The 27,121-nt window shown below is 40.8% G+C and overlaps 1 protein-coding gene, 1 long non-coding RNA gene and 1 pseudogene across 4 annotated transcripts in view; 1 reads left to right on the top strand and 2 right to left on the bottom strand.

Moving 5' to 3' along the window:
- The first annotated feature begins 725 nt into the window (after nt 1-725).
- On the top strand, nt 726-26,045 carry LOC138207460 (uncharacterized). 2 transcript variants are annotated; one of them, XR_011179025.1, is made up of 5 exons: nt 726-874; nt 1,105-1,174; nt 22,371-23,554; nt 24,339-24,386; nt 25,086-26,045. It is a non-coding gene; the product is annotated as an uncharacterized lncRNA (long non-coding RNA). The 2 variants fall into 2 exon arrangements; XR_011179024.1 differs by having other exon boundaries at nt 22,371-24,386.
- LOC138207459 (myosin-7-like) lies at nt 6,182-20,481 on the bottom strand (annotated as a pseudogene).
- LOC138207457 (myosin-7) overlaps nt 25,059-27,121 on the bottom strand; it is a 14,204-nt gene continuing 12,141 nt past the window's right edge. For both annotated transcript variants that reach the window (XM_069164681.1, XM_069164682.1), the window contains exons 38-39: nt 26,870-27,004; nt 25,059-25,169 (exon numbers count right to left, since the gene is read on the bottom strand). In XM_069164681.1, coding sequence (XP_069020782.1) covers nt 25,149-25,169; nt 26,870-27,004 — 156 coding nt within the window. In that variant the 3' untranslated portion in view covers nt 25,059-25,148. The remainder of the gene's footprint in view (nt 25,170-26,869; nt 27,005-27,121) is intronic.

Below are 27,121 nucleotides of genomic sequence, written 5' to 3'. Positions count from 1 at the left end.
TTGAGCCCAAAGATAACTTGTGAAATTCCTGCTGGCTGCCTTTGGGGGCTTGGTTGTTCAGATAGCTTGGGGACAGCTTGTGACGCAGGTAGTCTGGACAGGTTTTCATTTTTTTTTTTTTCTTTGACCAGTAGCAACAGGTGATTCGCTTATGATAAACCACTGATGTAGCAGTGTTATGTTGGATGGAATTTACCGAATTATTCTGTATTCAGCCTAACATTTTAAAATGGTTGAGAATGGAGTCGAGACAAGGCAAGGCAAGGAGAATAAGGCAAATCAGCCTGAAACTGCCTAAAAAATGCCAAACAGAGGCTTGTTGAACCATTTAATATGATTATTTTTGACCTTACACAGAATTTAAACCAGCGTACAGTGAAACTCTGGCACAAATTAAATCTTACCAAGAATTTTGGTTACTAATGCAACAGGAACCTCAGCTGTCTTGCTTCCGCTCACTTCTTATCACAGCAAGCCTTGTCCTTGGTTGCCTTTGTACTATAATTTTTATTTCTTCCTCTGTCTATTCCAGGCTCCAGGAGAGCACTAAGGTCTCATTCCCAGCTGTCTTTGTATCTTTGACTTTTATGATCACATGAACACACAAGGGAAGGTGTGAGGCACCTTGCCTTACTTAAGTTTGAAACAGGAGCCAGCAAAGCTATTGGTACAATTTGTTCTCTGTTGTTGTAAAAGGTCACTTCTAAGTGTTGAGGTGTAGAGTTCTGGTCGAGGCTTACAGGAGTTGATTATTCTCTACTTGTCTTCTCCTCATTCTTTCAGACTATGGACCCTTGCGTGGACTCCAAACCTGAGAACTGCTTCTGATGCTTCCAATGAGGCCATAACCAGAATATGATGGAACAATGGAAAGGTACTGTGAGCTATTTAAAAGTTTAATTCGCTACTTTTTTAGATGCAAAACTTACTTCCATTGCAAAATTGGCTACACTGAAAAACAAATTTAATTTAGATACAAATTTTTGTTTTTGTTTAATTTTGATTCATGAAATGGTGTTGCTTAAATTTACTTAAACACCAAGTTGAGACTATATGCTGTCAGACACCTTTGTCAACTCAGCCTCTATTCTATGTTTTCAAAAGGCCCGCCTTTGTCAAGCTTTCAAAACAGGATGGTTTTCACTCAAGACAGACCTCTGCTTCTGGCGTGAAGGTTAGTAGTTTCAGCATTTTTGTTTAGATCTTTGAGCATTTTAGTTTGCAATCTTATCAAAATGGAATGAAATATTGTGTTATCTTTATGTAATTTGATGTGAGTTATCTTAAAAGTATACGGTTGGGTCACGGATAATGTCCAATTATATGTGCCCTAAATTAGTGGTTAAAATAAATTTTAGATGGATAGAATTTTAGTTTTCAGTTGCAACTACCTTGTATAACTGTAATACAACACAGGGATATAAAAGGGTTTGAGGTTATTATGTTTATTAGATATCTCTTGTTTGTGTTTTTGTCATGTTAGCTGTAATCTTTCTGCACAAACTTTGTAAACCTCACTTGTCAAAAACTGTGTCAATTAAAGTTCTGTGGATATTTAAATTGCTCATGTCTGTTACCCAGAATTTTTTGGAATAATAAACCACTGCTGCAAACTCAAAATGCATTATAGTGCCGAAATAGCTCCAGAAAGGCTTTTATTAACATGCAATTTACTCATTATCAAATAATAATTAAATAAATAATTGACATGAGGAAATTCTGTCAAAATCCCTGTGCAGTTTCTAGGCTTGTGGTATCATGTCAATAGGTTTAATACTGAAAATGTTGATTGTTTTTTTTTCCTCAGTTGTATCAAGCAGACTTTGCTGTGTTTAAATAAGTCAGCCTTTTCAGAAGAGGATTGAAACAGTTGCAATAGTTGCATTTTTCATATTTGGTTTCCAGACGTGTTCTTTTTTTTTTTTTTTTTTTTTTTTTTTGTCTCATTAGTTGAATTGTTAAAGGGAACTCCCTGTGTACAGTTTGTTTTATGCCTGGAGCATTTTGTATATTTTGAGGCTTTTTAACTTTTTCACTGTCTCAATTTATTTTTTTTCCTGCCAAAAACAAAACAAAAAAGATATTTATATAAAAAGATAAGTTGAAATGATAACATTTCAAAGAAAATGTTAAACCATAGACTAGTTGATGTTAGGTAGATAGGTAGGTATTTACTTTATTAATCCCCGAGGGGAGATTTTTTTTTCGCTACAGCAGCATACAGAAGCAATAAGATAACAATAGAAATAATAGAATAAAATAATAGAATAGAATAGAATAATAGAAAAGCAATAAAATAGCAGTAAATAGCAGTAAAAATATAAAATATAAAATGCACAGTATATACAGTACATTATATATCTATATATATTATATACAAACAAGCCAAGAAACACAGTCAACAGTGTTATTGTACTGTGATGGATTTTGCCAGAGGTGAGTTATTGTACAGTCTTATTGCAGTGGGCAGGAATGATCTCCTGTATCTGTCCTTGTGACAGCGGAGCTGGAGGAATCTTTTAGAGAAAGTGCTCCGCTGTCCCTGCAGCAGGTGGTGGAGAGGGTGGACAGGATTATCCAATATGGACAATAGTTTGTTCAGCGTCCTCCTCTCCACCACCTTTTCCAGGCTGTCCAGTTTGTAGCCGATGATGGAGCCGGCCTTCTTAACCAGTTTGTTAAGTCTGTTGGTGTCACCGGCTCCAATGCTGCTCCCCCAGCAGACCCCAGCGAAGTACAATGCACTGGCCACAACAGACTGGTAGAACATCTCCAACATCTCGCTGCACACATTGAAGGATCGAAGTTTCCTCAAGAAAAAGAGTCGACTCATCACCTTCTTGTAGACAGCATTGATGTTGGTCTTCCAGTTCAGTCTGTTGTCGATGGACACACCCAGGTACTTGTACTCCTCAACCATGTCCACCACCTCTCCCAGAACTCTCAGCGGTTGTGGAGCCGTCGCCTTCCTCCTGAAGTCAACCACCATCTCTCTGGTCTTGGCCACGTTCAGGAGCAGGTGATTCCTTCCCGCCCACTCCACAAAGTCCTCCACTACTGCCCTGTACTCATCCTCCCGTTCATCCCTTATACATCCTGCCACTGCAGAGTCATCAGAGAACTTCTGCAGATGGCAGGACTCTGAGTTGTACTGGAAGTCAGTGGTGTATAAGGTGAACAGGAAGGGAGACAGAACAGTTCCCTGTGGAGCTCCAGTACCACTGACCACCGTATCAGACAGCACACTGCCCAGACGGACAAACTGTGGTCTGCCTGTCAGGTAGTCATTGATCCAGGAGACGGTGGGCGCGTCCACCCCCACCACCCGCAGCTTCTCACTCAGCAGCAGTGGTTGGATGGTGTTGAATGCACTGGAGAAATCAAAGAAAGTGATTCTCACAGATTCACCGGTTCCATCCAGGTGAGACTGAGCTCGTTGCAGCAGGTAGATGATGGCATCGTCCACTCCCACACGAGGCTGGTACGCAAATTGCAGAGGGTCCAGAGAAGATTTCACCAGCAGCCTGAAGTGGGCCAAGACCAGCCTCTCCAGCACCTTCATCACATGAGATGTGAGGGCAACCGGTCAGTAGTCGTTGAGGCCAGATGGAGTCGTCTTCTTGGGGACAGGAACCAGGCAGGACGTCTTCCACAGCACCGGGACCTCCTCCTGCTTCAGGCTCAGGTTGAAGAGGTGTTGTAGGACCTCAGCCAGCTGGACGGCGCAGGTCTTCAGGACCACGGGGCTGATGCCGTCAGGTCCTGCAGCCTTGCGCTGGTGGATTCTCTCCAGCTGTCTCCTAACCTGGCCAGTCGTCACAGAGATAGAGGGTGGGGGGGGGTCGAGGTGTCGATGGAGGAAGAGCCCTTTGAGATTGAGGGCTCTATGCAGCTCACCAGGGGGCGCAGAGAGGGGAGGGGGGGAGGCAGCAGAGGTGTTTGGGAGGTGTGAGGTGTGGAGGAGACAGATGAGGGTGGTGAACTAAACCTGTTGAAGAAATAGTTTAGTTCATTTGACCTCTCCAGGGAGCCCCCTGGTTGTCTCTCTCTCCCCTTGAACCCAGTAATCTCCTTCATACCGGTCCACACCTCCCTCACGTTGTTCTGCTGGAGTTTGGCCTCCAGCTTCCTCCTGTAGGAGTCCTTGCACTCCCTGAGCTTCTCCTTCAGGTGGCGCTGCACTCTCCTGAGCTCCTCCCTGTCCCCAGACCTGAAGGCTGCTTTCTTCTTATTAAGAAGAACTTTCAGGTCACTGGTGATCCACGGCTTATTGTTGGGGAAGCATTTTACAGTCCGGGATGGTACGGTGGTGTGTTCACAGAATTTAATGTATTCTGTGATACAGTCCGTCATGCTGTTGATGTCCTCCCCATGTGGTCCAAACAGCACATTCCAGTCCGTGGACTCAATGCAGTCCTGCAGGGCATCTTTAGCCTCCTGTGTCCACCTCCTCACAGTCCTGGTGGTTACAGGCTGCCTCTGCACTAGGGGGACATACCTGGGAGTCAGCAGGACCAGGTTGTGGTCTGATCTACCAAGGGGGGGGGAAGGGCAGTAGCACTGTATGCATCCATGGCATTAGCATACAGTAAGTCCAGAGTTTTATTGTTCCGTGTGGGGCAGTTAACATACTGGTGCAAAGTTGGCAGTACTTTATCCAGACTGGTGTGGTTAAAGTCTCCAGTAACTGCCAAAAATGCACCGGGATGCTTAGTCTGCAGTTTAGCCACAGTGGAGTAGATGGTGTCCACTGCTGCCTCTGCATCAGCTGATGGAGGAACGTACACAGCGATAACAATGGCGGACGTGAACTCCCTCGGCAAATAATAAGGGCGCATCCCCACGGCTGGCAGTTCAATGTCCGGGCTACAGAAACGTTCCTTCACACACGTTGTCAGGATTGCACCACCTCTCATTCACATAGACTGCAATCCCTCCACCTTTCTTCTTGCCGCTCCGCACAACGTCTCTGTCCGCCCGAACAGTCCTGAAGCCGGGTACGGCCGCGCTGTGGTCCGGGAAATGTGAGTGCAGCCATGTCTCAGTGAAACACATGATGCTGCACTCCCGGTATTCCCGCTGGGTCTTTACCAGCGCGCCGAGCTCGTCCGTCTTGTTGGCCAACGACCTCACGTTCCCCATTAAGATCGCCGGTACCGCTGGTTTGTATTTCCTCCTTTCCGCCTTTAGCTTAGCTCCAGCTCTGCAACCCCGCCGTCTTCTCCGAAGTTAAACGGGGATCTCAGGCCTTGCTCCGGGCAGCAGCAGTAGAGGTCTACTCAGCGCAATCAGCTGATCACGCGAGTAAACAATAACAATGCCCCCATCCAGAAACGTGGAAAAATTACGGTCCATTGTCTGACCGTTAACTTAACACACGAGAGAAAGAAAAAAACAACTCCGAAGAGAGGAGAAAGGCTTAAAAAATACTAATAACAACACACTCGGGGAGGGGAGCTGCTGCAACAGGCTGCCGCTAGTGCGGCGCCATCTTAGAGGCGAGTATCATGTTGATAGTAAGAGTTAATTGTAGTACTTTCACAAGCCTTTTTTCCAACTTCCCTCTAAACCAAACTAAAATAGGGTATGTGAGCGCCCTCCCCTGATCATGCGACTTTTGACTGACCTTTGCAACATCAGTTGAACGAGGTGATAAAAATAAAATTATTTTCAAACTTGAGACAAATAATTTGCAGCCGCAGTCTAATTCAGAAATCTTAAGAAAGAACAAAGTGCATACTGTACAATATGATGAAAACAATGAGAGCCTATGGTATTACACAGTGTACATGTGTAAAAGTTATTTTAAAAAGTCTCAGCACTTGAAACCACTACTTTTTGAGATGTTGAGAACTGAATTAATAAATTAATAAATAAAATGTATACTTATAGACCCTATCATCCAGTTTTTTTTAATCAGAATGTATTTTTTTCAGTTTTTAAGCCAAAGATTGCTTGTCATTGTTCCATGAAATCATAATGGATTTTATATTCATTTAACACACGCTCATGTAGTTAAAATTATTGGATTTATTGGGTATTAATATTCCACGCAGAACAAACATACAGGTATATCACAGGCATATCTGCATTTTGCATATTGGAAAAGTAGTAGACTATGCTGCTTAAAGAAATACATTTTGTATATCAGCTCTCTCCAATGAACCATGAGTCAATTGTCAATGAAAAGTCAAAAAGCTGTTTCAAGTGCACATAACTTTATTCTACTGAACGAAAAAAAAAAAAAATAACATGCTAAGGGAGACACCTCAGAGGTGCCTCAGAAATAATCTATTTTGGGGGAGCTTCGTTCTTCATCAAGTCCTCTCTGAAACAAAAGAAGTAAAACACAAGATAAATATTGAGCAGTGTTTTGGGCTTTTGAGAAATAACTATCCCTGCTATGTACGTATTATGATAAGAGGATAATGAGATGATATTGTGTCTATGTCACATTTTGGCTTGCCCTATCATCAAAAGTACACATATATGACCAGACTGTACAAAGACTAATACAGTCCAAGTAGGGAGGAGGTTGGTGGTAATTGCATTAAAAAAAAACACACACAGGACTTTCACCTAGGAGACTAGTATTTGAGGTTTTGAAAAAGCAAAAGCTATTGTAGATTTTTTCTTTGAAAGTAAGTACCTTATACAACATAATGTACTACAAGACATATGTTACGTAAATACTAACATTAATTACACAAAATGGCAATGGTGATCTGCCTACATAGCTGCAAGGATGGTTGTAATATTGTAGACTAACCTTTGACCCCCCCCTCCCATCACGGCTCTTGGCATTATACATACATCATTTATATGGAAGTGCCATTAATACTATATTTACTGTAAGCCTACAATTTAAAATTGTACTGTGCCTATCACAGAACAGGGAGAAAAAAAATTACCTTTGACCCCACATCACGGCTCTTGGCACGTAGCTTATTGACCTGAGACTCAGCAATGTCAGCTCTCTCTTCAGCTTCATCAAGCTCGTGTTGAAGCTTGCGGAACTTGGTAAGATTATTGTTGGCCTGTTCCTCCTACAGAAGAGAAACACCATATTGTCTTCCCAGATAAAGTTTAGTTTCAGTGATCAGATGTGGTAGTTAAAATCAGTTGCACTTACAGCCACCTCTGAAGTTTTCTTGTAGGATTTGACCTTCAGCTGCAGCTTGTCGACCAGATCTTGCAGACGTGCTAAGTTTTTAGGGTCTTCTTCTGTCTAAATAGTACACAAGCAACCAAATAGACATGTTTACATATTTAATTATGAGTTTTCATAGCATGATAGCAAATTGATAGTTACCTGATAAGTAACCTCCTTGATACATCTTTCATACTTTCTTACTCCCTTTACAGCATCACTAGACTTTTTCTGTTCAGTTTCCACCTCATTTTCAAGTTCCCTGACCTGTAGGTTGTAGAATGTCCAAACAAAAGTCAGTCAGCATCTCTCTACTTCACATAAAGCTAATATATACAGTATTTGATGTATTTAAATGACGCCCAGGAGTCAAAAAGCTAGCTCGTACTCACCCTGGCCTCAAGCTTCTGCACCTGCTTCTTGCCTCCCTTCATGGCAATCTGTTCAGCTTCATCCAGACGGTGCTGCAGGTCTTTAATGGTTTGCTCCATGTTCTTCTTCATACGCTCCAGGTGAGCGCTGGTGTCCTGCTCTTTCTTCAGCTCCTCTGCCATCATGGCAGCATCAGTAGTGGCCTTCTTGGCCTTTTCCTCAGCATTTCTGCACTCCTGCACAGCATCTTCTACCTCTGTCTGAAGCTGGGAGGTGTCAGCTTCCAACTTCTTTTTCTGGTTTATGAGGCTGGTGTTCTGTTTTTACATAGATAGTACCAATTTTTCAGTGTGAAAGGAGTTGAAGCAAACAAGTTGAAGCATATTCCACAGCTGATAACTATCTCACCTGTGAGTGCAGTAGCTGCACCCCCTCACTAACATCCAGCAGCTCTTGCTCAGCAAGTTTGCAACCTCTCTCAGTTTGCTCCAGGGCAGCCCTCAGTTCATCCACTTCAGCCTGAATCAGGCTGTTACGTCTCTCAACAATGGCAATGTTCTCCCTCATATCATCATTGGCTTGCAGAAATTCATCAAGTTGAAGTTGAGCATCCTTGAAGATGAAAATCCAAAGGCTTTGTTTTGAGTAATCAAAAAAGTGCTTATTGCTTATAAAAGCAATTGAATAAAAAAATTTTCCAGTTCATTGAGACTTTTAGATGTGCAGGGACTGATTTAAGTTGTTTCTGGGCGTCAATTGCCATCCTGTTGGCCTGGCTCAGCTGGATCTCCATCTCATTGAGGTCTCCCTCCATCTTCTTTTTCAAACGGAGGGCCTCATTCCTGCTCCGAGTCTCAGCCTCAAGAGAGCTCTGAAGAGTATCCACAATCCGCTGTTGGTTCCTCTTCATTTGCTCCATCTCTTCATCTTTCTCGGCTAGCTTGCGCTCAATGTCAGCCTTCGTCTGGTTGAACTCAAGCTGGGCTCTGAGAATTTTCCCTTCCTCATGCTCCAGTGGGGCCTGTCATGTATTAAAAAGTATACAACTCGTTATTACCAATTACTTAGAAAAAAAATTAAAATTCAAAAGGTCCACGAAGCAGCTTACCTCTGCTTCCTCTAGAGCTGTCTGTATCTCAGACTTCTCTTGTTCCAACAGCTTTCGAATCTTCTCAAGCTCATGAATACTCTTTCCACCCTCACCAATTTGTTCAGTGAGGTCAGATATTTCCTCTGAGAAACCAAAGTGATGTGATGTAATCGCAAGATACATATTGCAAAATTCTAAAGGTGTAAACTGATGTTAGCCTTACCCTGCAGATTCTTATTCTCCCTCTTCAGGGTCTCCAGATGTTCAAGAGATTCTTCATAAGAATTCTTCAGTTTGAAGAGCTCAGTGCTCAGAGACCTGGCCTCCTTCTGAGAGCTCTCTAGCTCTGTTTGAGATTCCTCATACTTCTGTTTCCACTCAGCCAGGATCTGGAATATGTATTATTAAAAGTCATTGTAATAACAAGTACTGTTCTTTATCTGATTGAGCAAACGTCTATATTTTTAATTCTACCTTATCAATGTGTCTTTGCTTCTTGTCCAGAGCAGCAGCAGCAGCATTTGACCTTTCTACATCCACCATGAGATCTTCAATCTCATTCTGCAGTCTGTGTTTGGTCTTTTCCAGTGATGAACATTTAGCATTTACTGCTTCAACAGCCTCCTCGGCTTCCTGCAGACGCTGAGCCAACTTCTTTCTAGATCATCAAATAGTTACGGTTTATGTATTATTTTATTTAAATTTTGCTACTGCATGTGTTTTAGTTCCATTAAATGGCAGTTTAAACTCTTTCCTTACTTTGCCTCTTCCAGTTCCTCAGTCTTCTGGATGGCATCAGTTTCATACTTGGTTCTCCACTGAGCCACCCCAGAGTTGGCCTTTGACATACTGCGCTGCAGTTCAGCCTTGGCCTCCTGCTCCTCCTCATACTGCTCTCTGAGCAGGTCACAGTCGTGGCGAGAAGACTGCACTGCATGAGCTAATGCATTCTTGGCCTGAAATGAAAGTATATCTATGATGCCTGTACCTACATGTAACCTGTACTTGATGAGGGATATCTGCAATTTGTTTGCTACCTTGACTTCCTCCTCCAGTTGTCTTTTAAGGTCTTCAATTTGTTGAGTGTAGGACTGCTTTCCTCTGGTGAGCTGAGACACCAGGGAATCCTTTTCCTCAAGCTGCCTCGCAAATTCACCTGATTTAAACAGAATATTATAATTAATACTTCATAATGCTTAAGTATGCTTAAATTAATAATGCTGTTCAAATGAAATGTTTACCATTCTCAGTTTGAAGCTTTGCTTTCTGCATGGTGAAGTCATTGATAGTACGCTGTCCCTCGTCTGACTTGGTTTTATATTCATTCATTTGGTCTTCTAGAGACCTGCATATTTTCTCTAAATTGCTCTGAAAAAAGCAATGGAACATGATACTACAACAAAAAATATTATTCAGCCAGTGAAATGAAAAACTTGCTACGGAAAAGTAATTTACCTTTGCCTTGACAGTCTGCTCCATATTGGAGACCACATCGTCCAGTTCCAGTCTGAGCTCACTCTTCTCCTTTTCCAGTTTCTGCTTGACTCTCTGCAGGTTGTCAATCTGCTCTCCCAGGTCAGCGACACTGTCAGCTTGTTTCTTCCTGAGTGTTGCAGCGGTGGATTCATGCAGCAAAGTGGCCTCTTCAAGGTCTCTGCGGAGTTTCTGGAGCTCGGCCTCCCTCTTCTTGTTCATCTCGATCTGGGCAGTTGTTGCTCCTCCAGCCTCCTCCAGTCTCTCGCTGATCTCCTCCAGCTCAATGGCCAAGTCGGCACTCTGCTTCTCCACCTTGGCTTGAGCAGCTCGTTCTGCTTCAAGCTCTTCCTCCAGCTCCTCAATGCGGGCATAGACCAAGATCACAGTTCTTTTGGCATTAAATAGCTAAAATTGTTGTTAGCCAAATATCATATTTTTACAAAAGCAAATTGCGTCCAATTATCTTCCTCAAGATTACCTGCAACTCCTTCAGTCTTTTCTGGAGCTGGGCACTCATTGCTTGTTCATCTGCAATTTTTCCAATGAGTTGATTGATTTCAAAATCTTTCCTGTGGATAAAAAAAAGTCAAATGTACCAGCTGACACCGATTTTAGAATATATTTATATTTTTACGAGTTCAATTGTCATATTACTTTTTCAGCCTCTTTTCAAGTTGCTGTTTGTCATTTTTGAGGTCCATGACACTCTCATGAGCTAACTTCAGGTCTCCTTCAAGCTTCCGCTTAGCTCTCTCAAGATCCATACGTACTTTCTTCTCTTGCTCTAAAGACCCTTCAAGCTGTGGTGGGTGGTTATTACAGCCTTTCAATTATTTGTATCAATGTTTTTTTATTACTTTTATGACATGGCAACACATATATTGATGGTATTCTTACATCATCCACTTGCTGCTCCAGCTTAGCCTTGGCCTTGGTCAGAGTGTTGACTTTATCTTCACTCTGCAGGTCATCCAGTGTTTGCTGATGAGCTTCCTGTAAGGCTTTCTTTTCCTTGGTCAGCTTAGCAATGATTTCATCCAGAGCAGCCATCTCCTCAGTCAGGTTCTTTACCTGTGGCAAGAAAAATTATAGAACCCTGACAGCCATCAGAGCAGCCTTACAGCTATTATCTGTGCTTTGTAGTACCTTGTTCTCGGTGGCATGCTTCTCTTTCTCCACTTTTGCTAGAGTTAACTCTAAATCATCAATATCTTTCTTCAGCTCAGAGCACTCATCTTCCAACTTCCTTTTCTTAGCAGTCAGTTCAGCATTCATCTCCTCTTCATCCTCCAGTCTTTCTTTCAGTTCTTTGATTTTGGCCTCCACTTGAATCTTGTTCTTGATCAACCCTTCACATCTTTCTTCAGCATCACCCAGATTATCTTGCTCCTGCATTAATTGGAGAGGCACAGCATTACACATTGACAGCGTTGGTTTGTTTTTAATAACTTCGGTTATTCCGATAGATTTTAAACTTACAGCCTGAACTTGGAGCTGAAGATCATTCTTCTCTTGGAGAAGAGTGCTCATTTTTTCCTCCAGTTCCTTCTTGCGAGCTTCTGATTTGGCATAAGCTTCTTTGAGTTTGGTAAACTCTTCCTTCATGTTGGCCATTTCCTTCTCAGTCTCTGCAGACTTCAGCAGAGGTTTGATCTTAAAGTACATCTTCATCCAGGGCCAATTCTTGACCCCCATGAAGGCGCGGATGTTCCATTGGATCACAAGTAATGCATCCCTTTAGGCAACAGTTTGTAAAGATATTGTAGTGTTGCAGAACATTACAATTATATATTTTCTACTTGTATTAAACTTGCGCTATAATGCAAAAGAACTGATTGGATTTTCAGTATATATATTGATATTGCACGTACCTTCGTTCTACAATCTTCTGGAATTCAATTCTTGCCAGAACACCTCGGGATCTAGCCTGGATCCTGGTGATGATTAAAGCCAAACGATCATCTCGCATCTCCTCTAGCAGACCACGCAGCCCAGCTTTGAAAAACACCTGATTTGTCCAGACAGATGAGTTCAGTAGTGTCAGTATGATTGTTAGAAGTTTGCTCACTCCCATTACCATACCATACAGCCAAATTTGTATATATTATCACGTTGATCGTAATACTGTCAGTAAAAGTAGGAGTATATAAACAAAGTCTTATTCCCTGATGCTGAGAATTGTGTTGTGTTTTGTACAACATGTGCTAAATTTACTTTAGCAATACTTACTTTGGTGTGCCCCAGTTTGTACTGGTTATGGTCTATATCCAAGGACCCCAAAAGCTTCTCCGCGGCTTTCTTGTTATCAATGAATTGTCCCTCAGGTATTGCACTGAGGTTTAGGATGCGGTATCTTTAGTAATGATAAAAAGATGATTTTCAGGGAACATAAAATATCAAATTACCAAAGTAAGCCAGTCAAATAACTGGTGCAAAACATATCAATGGATGATTTATATAAAAAAAAAAAATAAAAAATAAAAAATAAACAAGAAAGTAGAAAACTGCATGACCAAACAGGGCCCAATTGCTCACTGAATATTTTGATGAGCATGAAAATTCGGTGAATGATAGAGTCTCAGCCTATTTAGGTTAGGTTAGGTTAGGTCGTTACTTTATTAATCCCCGAGGGGACATTTTTTCACTACAGCAGCATACAGGACGCAATAGATAATAATATAATAATAGAAAGCAATAAAATAGCAGTAAAATAGCAGTAAAAATATAAAATATAAAATGCACAGTATATACAGTATATACAGTATACATATATATATATACAAACAACCAAGAACACAGACAACAGTGTTATTGTTGTATGATGGATTTTGCCAGAGGTGAGTTATTGCACAGTCTTATTGCGGTCGGCAGGAATGATCTCCTGTATCTGTCCTTGTGACAGCGGAGCTGAAGGAGTCTTTTGGAGAAAGTGCTCAGCTGTCCCTGCAGCAGGTGGTGGAGAGGGTGGTCAGGATTACCCAATATGGACAATAGTTTGTTCAGCGTCCTCCTCTCCACCACCTTTTCCAGGCTGTCCAGTTTGTAGCCGATGATGGAGCCGGCCTTCTTAACCAGTTTGTTAAGTCTGTTGGTGTCACCGGCTCCAATGCTGCTCCCCCAGCAGACCCCAGCGAAGTACAATGCACTGGCCACAACAGACTGGTAGAACATCTCCAACATCTCGCTGCACACATTGAAGGATCAAAGTTTCCTCAAGAAAAAGAGTCGACTCATCCCCTTCTTGTAGACAGCGTTGATGTTGGTCTTCCAGTTCAGTCTGTTGTCGATGGACACACCCAGGTACTTGTACTCCTCAACCATGTCCACCTCCTCTCCCAGAACTCTCAGCGGTTGTGGAGCCGTCGCCTTCCTCCTGAAGTCAACCACCATCTCTCTGGTCTTGGCCACGTTCAGGAGCAGGTGATTCCTTCCCGCCCACTCCACAAAGTCCTCCACTACTGCCCTGTACTCATTCTCCCGTCCATCCCTTATACACCCTACCACTGCAGAGTCATCAGAGAACTTCTGCAGATGGCAGGACTCTGAGTTGTACTGGGTTGTGAGTTGTGTATAAGGTGAACAGGAAGGGGGGACAGAACAGTTCCCAGAGGCGCTCCAATACCACTGACCACCGTATCAGACAGCACACTGCCCAGACAGACAAACTGTGGTCTGCCTGTCAGGTAGTCAGTGATCCAGGAGACGGTGGACGCGTCCACCCCCACCACCCGCAGCTTCTCACTCAGTAGCAGTGGTTGGATGGTGTTGAATGCACTGGAGAAATCAAAGAAAGTGATTCTCACAGAGTCACCGGTTCCATCCAGGTGAGACTGAGCTCGTTGCAGCAGGTAGATGATGGCATCGTCCACTCCCACACGAGGCTGGTACGCAAATTGCAGAGGGTCCAGAGAAGATTTCACCAGCGGCCTGAAGTGGGCCAAGACCAGCCTCTCCAGCACCTTCATCACATGAGATGTGAGGGCAACCGGTCGGTAGTCGTTGAGGCCAGATGGAGTCGTCTTCTTAGGGACTGGAACCAGGCAGGACGTCTTCCACAGCACCGGGACTTCCTCCTGCTTCAGGCTCAGGTTGAAGAGGTGTTGTAGGACCTCAGCCAGCTGGACGGCGCAGGTCTTCAGGACCACGGGGCTGATGCCATCAAGCCCTGCAGCCTTGCGCTGGTGGAGTCTCTCCAGCTGTCTCCTGACCTGGCCAGTCGTCACAGAGATGGGGGTGGGGGGGCGGGGGGGGGGGTCATGGTGTCGATGGAGGAAGAGCCCTTTGAGATTGAGGGCTCTATGCAGCTCACCAGGGGGGCAGAGGGGGTGGGGGGGAGGCAGCAGAGGTGTTTGGGAGGTGTAAGGCGTGGAGGAGACAGATGAGGGTGGTGAACTAAACCTGTTGAAGAAACAGTTTAGCTCATTGGACCTCTCCAGGGAGCCCCCTGGTTGTCTCTCTCTCCCCTTGAACCCAGTAATCTCCTCCACACCTCCCTCACGTTGTTCTGCTGAAGTTTTGCCTCCAGCTTCCTCCTGTAGGAGTCCTTGCACTCCCTCATCTTCTCCTTCAGGTGGCGCTGCACTCTCCTGAGCTTGTCCCTGTCCCCAGATCTGAAGGCTGCTTTCTTCTTATTAAGAAGCACCTTCAGGTCACTGGTGATCCACGGCTTGTTGTTCAACAAAAAGTTTAGAATTTAGAGCAGCATGTTTGACAGCACTCTTCACTTCATCTTTAAATGACTAAATGAGAGAAGATCTTTAGGTCGAATTGTGTTTGTCCTTAAGGCAAACCTCAGAAGAGCTTCTAATTGAGAAATTTGCTTTTGCTTTTCCCTTTACATTGTCATCATCAACATCCATTCATCTGACAGACACCTCTGCTTAAAATCTCTATAGAGGATCCTGTTGGGGAAGCCCTTTCTGCAGATCCTGATGCCTTCCAGCACACCATTAAAGCGCAGCTGGTGCATCACCAGGGGGTTCTCCATGGCCCCAGGAGTCTTGGTCTCATTAGGGATGATGCAGCGTGCAAAGTGAGAGTGAGTGGACCTCAAGCTGGTCATCAGCTTGTTTAGGTTCTCCTGAGAGGACATCCCAGAGGACTGAATTGATTTTCAATTACCATTGTAATTATCAGTACCATTACAAAATATTGAAAGCCTTAATATAGGAGGAACATTCGTATCACAAACAAAATTACATTGATCTTACCCTGTGCAGGGCTGATACAGTTTGGAAGGAAGAGCCTTTCTTCTTGGTACCACCTTTGCCCTTCCCACCAGATTCTTGAACTGAACAGAAGAGTTATAGATGATTTTAGGTTGTATTAAACAGTAGAGGAGACATACAGTGGAACAAATTTTTAAAAAATTTAAAAAATTGCATTTCTGTTCAAATTATTTTCATTCCGTTCTACCTTTGTTCTATTTCTTGCACATGATACAATGATAAAACATGTTAAATTACGATGCTAGTCAAATTTTAAATACACACGAGAAAGGATCAAACAGTTCCAAGACTGAAAGGTAAGTAGCACATAGCCAGAGAAAGCTATAATGTTTGTGAGTAAATATTCAAAGTTGTGTTGCTTGATCAACATCAGCACCTCATTTACACAGGTTTTTATGAGCGCTGGTCCCGGTGCACCGTGATTTCTCCACGGACATGAGCAGAGAGCTCACATCAGGGTTTTTTTCAATCTCTGGAAATCAGCAACAGAGACCCTTAAAATTGTTTCAGAAAGCCTAGAGCAATAAAGAAATGAGCCAGCAAGGTGTTTTGAATGACATTTGTGTGTCACTGTCCAAAACTGTACTGTCCTAAACTAATGCTAAAGGGAGCATCAGCTCAACCAGTTTCCTTTGACACAGTGTTGTGCACCGTGATTTTGTCTCCTAGAGTCAGTCTGTCAATGCCAAATTGCCCGGTGACCTTCTGAGGCGTCTAAAGGAAAAAAAAGTATGTGCAAACGATCTGAACTGTGGTGCAGTGGCTCTTTGGTTTTCTAACATCACACCGTGCTGAAAATGGGCGAGTTTCTTGCCTACAAAATCACAATCGGCACTTCCCACCACCCCAACTCACCAGATTTGGCTCCCTGCATCTTCTTTCTGTCTGCAAAATGACACAAACATTGAGGTGCATTTTCTGCTCAAGTTTCTGATTCATGGAGAAATCGCTTTTGGAGTGGGGCCACTGCTCACAAATATGTGTGTAACTCAAGTGCTGCTTTTGATCACCAAGAAAATTTTAAATACTTATGAAGGTAAAGCTCAGTGCAGCTCACCGCTCATGCACTACAAGAGAAGGCGTGGAACGTTTTGACCCACCCTCGTACCTGAATCAGCTCCAGCATAATTTGCAAAGAGGGTGGCAAGCAGTTTCTGAGTAGACTTCTGGTAGAGTCCAACAACAGTCTCATTGAGAGGATCCTTGTTCTTCACCAACCAGTTGTTGATATTATAATCAACAGTGCCAGCGTAGTGAACCAGGGCAAAATGGGCCTCTGGTTTTCCTTTGACAACTCTGGGCTTTTGAAAGTTGTTGGATTTGCACAGGTGGTGATCATAGAGCTTGGCTTTAAAAGTGGCATCAGACGCTTTGGGGAACATGCACTCCTCTTCAAGGATGGACATGATGCCCATGGGCTATGGGAAAATGTGAGTTTGGAAAAAAAAACAATTCTGTTTTCATCTTCTTTATTAACCGGTGTTTAAACATCTAATAGTCCAGTGTCTCACCTTTTCAATCAGATCAATGCAGGCCTGCAGATCCATACCAAAAGCAATGAAAGTCCATTCAATGCCCTCCTTTTTGTACTCTTCCTGCTCCAGCACAAATATGTGGTGGTTGAAAAACTGTTACAGTTTTTCATTGGTGAAGTTGATGCACATCTGCTCAAAGGTGTTGAACTGTAATGAAATTGACCACAGCATGGCCAGGATTGATAATTTATCCTTAAACCCAAGATTACCATATATAGATGTCATATTCTTTTCAAACTCACATCAAAGATCTCAAACCCAGCTATGTCCAGTACACCAATAAAGTACTGGCGGGGCTGCTTGGTGTCTAGAGAATGGTTCATTCGCACCACCATCCACAGGAACATCTTCTCATACACTGCCTTAGATAGTGCACTAACAGCATAGTACACCTAACAGAGAAGGGCATAAAAAGAAACCTTTTTAAATCTTTCGGGATTATTTTGGAATTGAATAAAAAAAATTGTATTATCTCACCTGAGCGGCATTTTGTCCCTTGGTGACCCACTCATTTCCTACTTTGACCCTCGGATGACGGAGACCTTTGACAAGGTCAGCAGAGTTCAGGCCCATCAGATAAGCTGCTTTGTCAATATCTATGGAGTAATGGTGGTATTAGCTCAAAGGACATCATTGCCCCCTCAATATCTTCATCATTCTTTTAGACCTGACTTATTTGCATATGTGGCTGCAGTTCATTTCAAAATCATATCTCACCTTCAGTACCATCCGCTTCTGCCTGCTCCTCTCGTTGCTTCTGCTTAAATTTCATATTGCCGTAATGCATGATGGCACCAATCAGCTTGTACATACTGTTATTTTCCTCTTGAGTAAAGCCCAGCATGTCAAATGCTTCCTGAAAAAGAGAGTGATCAAAAAATAATTGATCAGATTGAAAAAGTGGATTTTACAATTCTTATTTGACAGGGATGGGACTATTCTACTGATATCAGTGGCCATCAGCTCTTCAGAATCATTGATAGAAGTCACAGTTGTGTCTCCTTGGGAGATGAAGGCCTAGTCGTACGGGTTGTTGGTGATTAGCAACATTTCTAAGGGGGAGATAAAAAATATGAAAAAGATATTTAAAAATGAATAAATATCTTACAATGTTTAATATATATATTTAATATATATACCCAGGAGTTCAGGCTTTGCTTGAGACAAGATCTGGTAGAAAAAGTGATAGTCCCTTTCAGCTTTCAGTTGGTAGGTCACACGAGACTTTTCCAGAAGATCTGTTTGAAAAATCAGTTAGTAAGGGTACACAGGCAAGTTGATGGGTGTGTCTACCTTCAAATGTGTCACATAGACCGTGATACTTACAAGTTTCAATGTCAGCAGAAGCAAGCTTTCCTCAGTTGTCAAAGTGAATACGGATAAATTTACCCTAAGAGTAAGAGAGACACTCATTTTAGTTTTTCTGATTCACTTCAGCATAGAAATTGACATTTGCAGTCCCACAGACACTCACAAATCTGGAGGAGTTGTCGTTCCTGATGGTTTTGGCATTGCCACAGGCCTCCAGAGCAGGGTTAGCCTGGATGATTTGATCTTCCGAGGTTCCCTGACATAAAATTGTTATATTTATATTTGCTTTAATATAACTTTTAAAATTAAAATGGAGGTGCATATCCTAAAGTGAAAGCTTAATTGAAAAATATTTTGTGACACAAACCTTCTTCTCAGCAGCTGGATCCTTCTTCCCAGTACTTGGGACAGCAGCGATGCTGGCAAAGTACTGAATGACACGCTTGGTGTTGACAGTCTTTCCAGCTCCGGATTCTCCGCTGAGTAGGAGAAAAACAGACAGATTTAGGCCAAAACCAATTTCCCTCAACCACTAAAAAAAATGTCATTGGCACGGTGTCTTACGTGATAAGGATTTACTGGTTTTCTCTGTCTGTCAGCAAGAGAACGTAAAGGAATGGTATTCAGATGTCAGGATTAATAACTTCAACATGAAAAAAGACAAAGTAGATTATATACCCGCCAGCATGTACTGGTAGGCATTGTCAGAGATGGAGAAGATATGAGGAGGAGCTTCAGTCCTCTTCTTTCCCCTATAAGCAACAACCACCTCTTGGTTGTAGACCGGCAGCCACTTGTAGGGGTTGACAGTCACACAGAACAGCCCAGAATAAGTCTGCAGGAAAACAGATAACAGGGGCATAATGTAATTATTATTAATTATGTAGTCATAAGAATGCTGTTTATTAACAGATGCACGAACAGTGAATTTAAGGTTTCATATTAAAGTTTTACTGTCTTACATAAATCATCCATGCTGCATAACGCTCTTTGAGATTGAACAGCACAGCAGGCTCATGAAGGAAGGTGAAAATCACCATGTCTTCAATCTTATCAAACTTTGGCGGGTTCTGAGGATGTACATCGCACTCCTTCACTGTTACAGTCTATAAAAGACAAGGATACATTTTACAGACCAAAACTGATCCCAACACCTTTCCAAATACATGTATTTGTGTATTTGCACTCTAATACAGAACCTAAGATGAATTTACCTTTCCAAATTCAGTTTCAGCAGTGACTTTGTCACCCTCGCGACTTGTGATGGATGCCTTCACATATTCAACCTCTGGGTCCGGAACGAAGCACTCCTTCTTCATGTCAAATGGACGAGTCTGGGCCTCTAGACGCTCCCTGTCTGACTTTCTCAAATAAGGGGCGGCAGACCCAAACTCTTTCATGGTAGCATCCCCCATTTTTCAACCTGTTACAAATATCAATATGTTGAACATTTAATGACAATCATATTATTAAAACCATAAACCAGAATCATGCATTGAAAATTACTGTACAATGTCAACATAAGGACTGCCTTAGCCATTGGTTTACAGGTACAATATTGACAAGGTAGCGATAGTAATGAAGCTATGATTTTTATTATGATGGGGTTCCGAGTGTGGTGTCTGGCATAAAGGTTGAGTGGTGCATGATTTCTCATCTTGCCCAGTGAGTTTTATTTATACAGCTCAATAAAATGAATAAATTATAAATTTGCCTCTACTGTAGGACCTTTATAATCTACAGCCTCCAAAAACCTGGTCTAATGAGCTTTAATTTCGATAAGAACCCATCCCAAACAAATTTAAATTGTAAATAATCTCAACCTCTTAATCATGTATCAAAAACAACTATACATAAACACACACAAGATTTAAGTCTCAACTGAAGTAAGGACTTTTCAGCGAGAATCAAAAATTACTTTTATATGAGTGGCCCCTGACTCCAAGAGGAAACCAGGGTCTGTCAGGGTCTTGCTGTTCAAACTACATGACAAAGCAAAATATTCTTCCATTTCTGCTACTGTCCTCATTTTTTACCCCAAGCCAAGCTCATGATGCACGTGAAGTGTCTCACCAAAATGTGATACGGTCTGACATCTCTTTTTAAGAATACGTTGTATGAAATTTCCATCTCACGCAACATATATAAATGTTTTCCTTACCTTTGACTCTCAACCTTTAATCAAGTGAAGCGATGTGCCCCGGAGCTGACAGTAGCCTTTCCTCCATTAATAAAGGTGGTTTATCCACCAAATATGGGATACATTTTTGGAGAAAGGTTCCACGTAAATAAAAAAAAAAAACGTTCTCCTAATTGGGCAGGATGCACTGCTGCTATTTGTTGCTTTCACCTTGTGACAATACATGGTACAAACAAAGGGGAGGGCAAGAGGTGGGGATCAGGGACAGGCTTGACATCTAGTGACTCTTATTTCATTCATATAATTCATGACAGGTCAGTTTATATAATATCTTAGAAGTTACTGATGTGATCCAATTAGATCTGTTCCGTGTGATTTCATAGCTTTAGTATTTAGATTTGTTTGGTTTCTATTTTGTTCGTATTTTGTACTTGTATTTTATTCAGTATCTACAGATTAAAGGCTCTTACTTTGAAAGGGATCTTTAAACTGATTTCAACTTTTGTTTGATTAAAACCTGAAACTGAACTTCTAATGGTCATGTAGCTTTAGCTGTGCTTTAGTTGCCTAGCACCAGAAATATTTTGATAACCGCAACTTATAACTTAGAAAAACATAATCAAAACACGATAAATTATCAAACAGTCAAATTAAATTCACATTTATATATGATGACTAAAAGATTACAAAAGTGAGTTTAAAACAACAGGATCCTTTACTCTATCTCTCCTGGATTGTTCCTTTCCTCCTGTCAGCACCATCTGCTTTGGTGTTTCTGTTCTAAATCAGAAACAGATGATATACAAGCAAGATAAGCAAGATTAGGGACTTAATAAGACTAATTTGTTCCCAAAACATTGTGCTTTTTGAACAGCTCTATTTGTTGGTCATGTTAAGTTTTCTAATCAATAAGGTAAAGTTCAGCAAAGGTCAGTCATGTGAAGGGAGGTGAAAAGCATTTTTAGACTCACTGCCAAGACAATAAAGTGTTGCAGCTGTTGTCCAGTGAGAGCTAAGGTCAGGGACTTTAAATCACTCATCACTGTTCTGCTGGGCTAGGTCTGTCTCACAATGCCATTGTTCCCTATCCTTTGGCCTTGAGGACAAAGATAACCCTGTGAAATTCTTGTCTGGATTTTTCCTCCCTGATTGTGAAGGACAGCCTCTGAGGGCAGTGATATAGATGAACTGCAGTCTCTGATGTCATGATGGATGGGGAGTAACAGATGCACAGCTCAAGCGAGGGAACTGAATGGAGACAACAGACAGTAAGAAAAAGCTATGGGAGAGAAAAGGATGGTGTGGTATGAGTCAGTAGGAGGAAATAAAAGAAGCTCAGCATGTAACGAGGTCCCCCAGCAGCCTCGGCCTATAACAGCATAACTAAGGGTTTGTTCAGGTCTACCTGAGCCAGTCCTAACTATAAGCTTTATCAAAAAGGAACGTTTTGAGTCTAATCTTAAAGCTAGAGAGGGTTTCTGCCCCTCGAATACAAACTGGGAGCTGGTTCCACAGGAGGGGAGCCTGAAAACTAAAGGCTCTGCCTCCCATTCTACTTCTGTAAACTCTTGTAACCACAAGTAGACCAGCGTACTGAGAGCGAAGTGCTCTGCATTGAACTGTGCTGCTGAACAATTTTTCTGTGGACCTTTTGAGAGTCGATCAAAATTTGCTGTCACATTGTTGTACTCATTCTCAGCTGTTTAAATCCCTGCTGAAATCTTCATCTGTTTAGTGGTCCCTTCCAAAGTCTCATCTCATTCTTGCTCTATGACTCCTTTGAGGTTCAAGCCAATTGTTCTTTGATGGAAAGAACAAACAATTTCACCTTGATATACTATTGGTGGTGATGTCTGCTAAATAATCCTAAAGCATTTACAAACATCACAGTTCGACATGAGAAGCACTTGACACACAGATATTGTAAAAGCATGAAAAGGTTGTCAAGTCTTAAAGAGTCAGCAGGACGATAAACAAAGCCACGGTTGTGATAGTTTTGTTAGTGATAAAGTACGGATGACAAAGAATAACACTATTCAATTAATTTATTGTCTTTTAATCTCTGCAGATATTGAGAGCCTTTGAGAGAGAGGGCCATGTGAGATCAAGGTCGACATTTGGTACCAGACAAGTGTCCATCTGATTTCCAGCCTTCATCTCACTCCTTCTGACAGTACAAGAAGGTGTGGTTCAGTTCCTCCTGTGTGCTGCTGCAGATGCATCAGGTACAATAAGTCTGTCATTGATTCAGCTGGAAAGTAGATTTACTGTCAACATTGCGGCATTGCTGATCAAATTTTATTTCTTAAATACATTTGATAATACATTTATTTTCAGCTTTTTATTTGTTTATATCACATTATTTGTCAATTTTTTTTTTGTTGTTGTAATTTTTTATTTCCTTACATTTATTTATCATATATTTAACAGTAGTCAATGAGTGTTATATTGTTTTAATAAATGTTGCACAGTACAGCTGGGCAACATAGATGTCGAGATATTATTTATTTTAACAACAGCTTGCTCCGAATCATTCATTTGGACAGATGAGAAAATATGGAAAATATGAGCTCAGCTGGTTGGGAAGGACATTTTTACATATTTTCTAAGTTTTAAGATTTTGCTGCATCAAGTCTCCAACCAGTCATACTCAATTTGTAAATATATCGACTACTTTATATTACTGAATGAGATATAATTTTTCTAATATATAGAGAGCCTTTTCTCCAGAACTTGTCTTTCTTCCTACAATAATTTTTAAGTGAACTATATTACTTCTAGTTTCACACTTATGGTCCTAGTGTTTATAGTAGTATTAAATTAGAAACAAGGGGCACAGTAGCCTTCGAAAATAAATTAAGTGTACTTATGACAAAAGCCACATCATGTTACAGTTCACGTCTAATTTCTTAACAAAAAAGCCAATTTCATATCCTTGTTTATTTTATTGTTTTTAGATCACAGTCATTTTGTTAGTTGCTATACCAGTGTCAATATTTTGACAGAAGACAGAATAAAGCAACAAAGAAGCACTTTTACCATTAAAATGATACTTTATTGGAGAAAATTCTGAATTTTCAAACTGAGTTTAACCACTGTGGGGTTTTGAAGGCCATTACAAATTTTCACATCTGACATTTTAACTGCTACAAAGTTACAAGGAATCCCTCTTCCTCAGGGTTTATTATGGACAAGGTGAAATGTCATCTGAAACAGCATCATAGCTACTGCCCACTGAAATAACTTTAAAAGGTTAGTTGCTTTTTTAAGCTTTTTCTTTTTGAAATCTGTTTTGGAAATCAATCAAAAATGTCTTTGAAAGAATTTTCTAAGACATTTTTGACTGCAGTGATCACGAAGGGGCTATTACGAACTGATATACCATATAGTATTCAAAAAAGAATGTTGTCCCCATATAACGCTGTCACCCCAATGATTCATTGTAAATTTAGATTAAGTATTCGAGGCTTCACACAAGCTGTGTTTTTAAATAATGCCACATACACTGTATAGTATGCCCTAGACCAGAAATGTTGCTTACTAAATTTTACAATCTGACTAACTAGTAATGAGACTATTGACTGTATTTGTGGGTGCTGTTTCTCAAATTGTCAAAACATACCTCCAAAAATAAGTAAAAATCATAGAACAGTTTGCACAGTTGTCAACACAAGGTGGCAGCAGTGACCCACCTAACATCAACAAACCTTTTCCAGTTGTGACCCTCTGCAGACAATGTAAAGTATTGCTTTGCAATGTGATTAGGCTTCATCCTAATGGAAGCATGTTCTTTTTTATTAGTTTATTTTCTGCTTTATAGGTTGTTGTTTTTTATGTCTTCATCAACTAACATGATTTCCCAGCTGACTGATAGTTTTTACTGGTGATAAAATGACAGACCTATACACTTTTGAACAAATATAAATATGAACTGTGTCTTTTAGCTTTTAAGATCAAATAAAGGATGTGTTAATTAATTGTTCTTTTTAACATAATATTAACTTGGCCTTTTTTTCTTTTTTTTTTACATAAATAGTCTCCAGGCACCTGCACAGGGGACAGGGCTTTGTTTCAGGCCTGGAAGGTATTCCCTTTTGCCTTCACTCTGCCTATAGTTTGTAAAATGTTGTTGTAAAGTTTCTTTTGTGAATACATTTTTTTTTTTTTCTTTTAGTTTGTTTACCGGATACTTCTAAGAGAAGCCAGCCACTGTTCTTTTTCCACAATTTGTTAGGTTTTAGTTTGTCTTAATACAAAATAGTTTGGGCCGTTTTTCTGTTTCATTTCCTTCCAGTGTGGCTGTAATTGGGCTACCACAGAGAACAAATGGTGGCAGTCTTTATGCATGTTTTGTTTGAGTTTATTTAGCTGCAGCATATTGTAGTGCTGCAAAATAGTTTGGTTTAGTTCCAATTAGTTTGTTTGCAGTGGTGTTTCATTTTTGCTTGCCTACTTTACAGTCCACCAGCCTCCCTGACAGTGCAGTTTGGCCCCACAATCTTTATTTCTTTGGTTGTTAATTTATGGGTAATTTGATTTTTGTATTAAACATAGTTTATTTCAACCCTTCATTATCACCTGTGTTTAGGCTTGTTTTGTAATTTAGTTGAAATATCCAGTCAACAGGAGATAAGTTTTATTTTTTTATACTGTAATAAAACTTAAATCTTGGGCCATATTGGTCTTAAATTCCAGTTTATTCTGGGTCCTGTGCATTATCATTTGGTCACATTGAAATGAATGAGAACTCCACACGTTAAATGCACTTTCCTTTATTCTACAGTTACTTTGGCAACAGAGGGGACTACAGGAGATCCCAAAGGTCTTAGGTGGCCGGCTGTGAGTTTCACTCCTCATCTAGCCCTTTCTGTGATGAAGAGAAGCAGACAATGGGAGAGGGATTAGTGACATAAGACCAATAAAACTTAACAAGTGTTACATAAAATGATACGCTAAAATTAAATAATGTTCTGACTTGTGGAAGATTTTTTTTTTTTTCCTATTAGATTGCCTTTACTTATGCACGTTGGTGTGTAAAAATTATTTCAAAACAAAAATGAATGTTGAAGTGTTAGGACTACATGAATTTAAACAATGTAGTGAATGATGAATGTTTGAAGCTACAATGATCTCAAAATCCTGTAATACATTAAGAAAGTTTCAAGCCTTGTTTTTAAAACAGATTTCAAGTCTAAATTCCGTTGATATCATTTCTTTTTTTTTTTACAGATATTTAAAACATTTCTTTTGAAATAAGATGTTAAAAAAAATATGGGTAAGTATACCAACATAGGTACGACGTTAGAATGTTTACTGCATGAGAGCTAATAACACAATAGGAACATATACTGTATATTATATACATATAACACAAAGTATTCATTCAAGGCATTGTTTGGCATCTTTAATTGGAAGTATAATTATTATTTGGATGAAATTAATTTGGTGGGTAGAAAATGCTTAAAGCCGTCTCTGAATTCACAAAAAATCCCTCTGACCTAGAAGTTGATTATGCTAATAGGAAACCATGATTCCCTCCTGGTTTGAGTCTGGCCAGGGAACTTTGAAGCACATTGTTCCAAATTTCCCTCAGTTCATTGTATTTTTACTAACACCTCACTAATAAATGCAGAAAATATTCACAAATTGGTTAGAAATGGACAATTTAAACATTTTATAGTCATGTTCCATGTGACAAAACCTGTATTAGCACTAACCATAACAATTGCACTTATATAACTTACAAAATACATAAAAAATAAAAATAAAACTGATCTGTACAATGACTGGTCTGATTTATTTCCTCACATTAAAAGTGATAAACTCGAATTACAGATTTTGGTGATGTAAGACTGGAAGGGGTGTGCATAAGACTGACTTGACATTCGTCATGAACATAATGTGAATAACATGAATGAATGTTTATGATTACTGACATCAGTAGCGCTATTTTCATACCCAGGCACAGGCAAAACGCAAATCTCTGCGCATTGGTATTTTTGACCAGCACAAGAAGGATTTTACCTCATTAACATTAATGTTAACCCTGCTGCACTGAGAAGGACAGATAGCTGCAACAGAGTACAATTTTACTGTCAAAGTTGTACCTTTCACCTCTGTCAGCTCAGACAAGGTCTAAGTCCTGTGCAGCCAGCACCGGGCTATTTTCGTGGCTTCAGTGGGCAAGAGTGCATATGAACAGACCTATCTAAATTCCCACAGACAGGTTTGGTGGATGTTTTACATATTTTACTGCCACTAAAATTTAGTGGTTTATTGCAACCTTCAGATTAAGTTGATCATATAAAAAAATTAAGCCAAGACTTGTCATTGAATTAAATGTTAATCTGTAACTATACGTGACATAATCTACCAAATGATACTGAATAATAACAGTCACAAGAGTTCATGAATGACAAGTGTCATCGGAGTCTTTATTCACACCTCTTCAAGGAAAATGTTGCCAAAATGATAATGATGGTGGTGAGTGGAAAAATGTTTGCAATATTAAAAAGGCAGTGGGACGGTATGTTAAGTGTTGTGTTGAAATGTAAAGGAGTGTCTCACCTTTGACCCCACATCACGGCTCTTGGCACGCATCTTGTTGACCTGAGACTCGGCAATGTCAGCTCTCTCTTCGGCCTCATCCAGCTCATGCTGCAGTTTCCGGAACTTGCCCAGATGAGTATTGGCCTGCTCCTCCTACAGGATTCAACAAAGAGCACAGACCACAACAATATTTTACTACAAGAGGCGATGAACTTGACAGCTTAAATAGTTTATTCAAAGAACACCCCCAGACATATTTTAAGATGTATA

The sequence above is a fragment of the Embiotoca jacksoni genome, unplaced genomic scaffold (genome assembly GCF_022577435.1).
Source record: "Embiotoca jacksoni isolate LCO1_2020_lvr unplaced genomic scaffold, fEmbJac1.0.p SCAF_31, whole genome shotgun sequence".
NCBI lineage: Eukaryota > Metazoa > Chordata > Actinopteri > Embiotocidae > Embiotoca > Embiotoca jacksoni.
The sequence above is the reverse complement of the archived record's forward strand: the minus strand, read 5'-3'. Positions and strand labels throughout refer to the sequence as shown.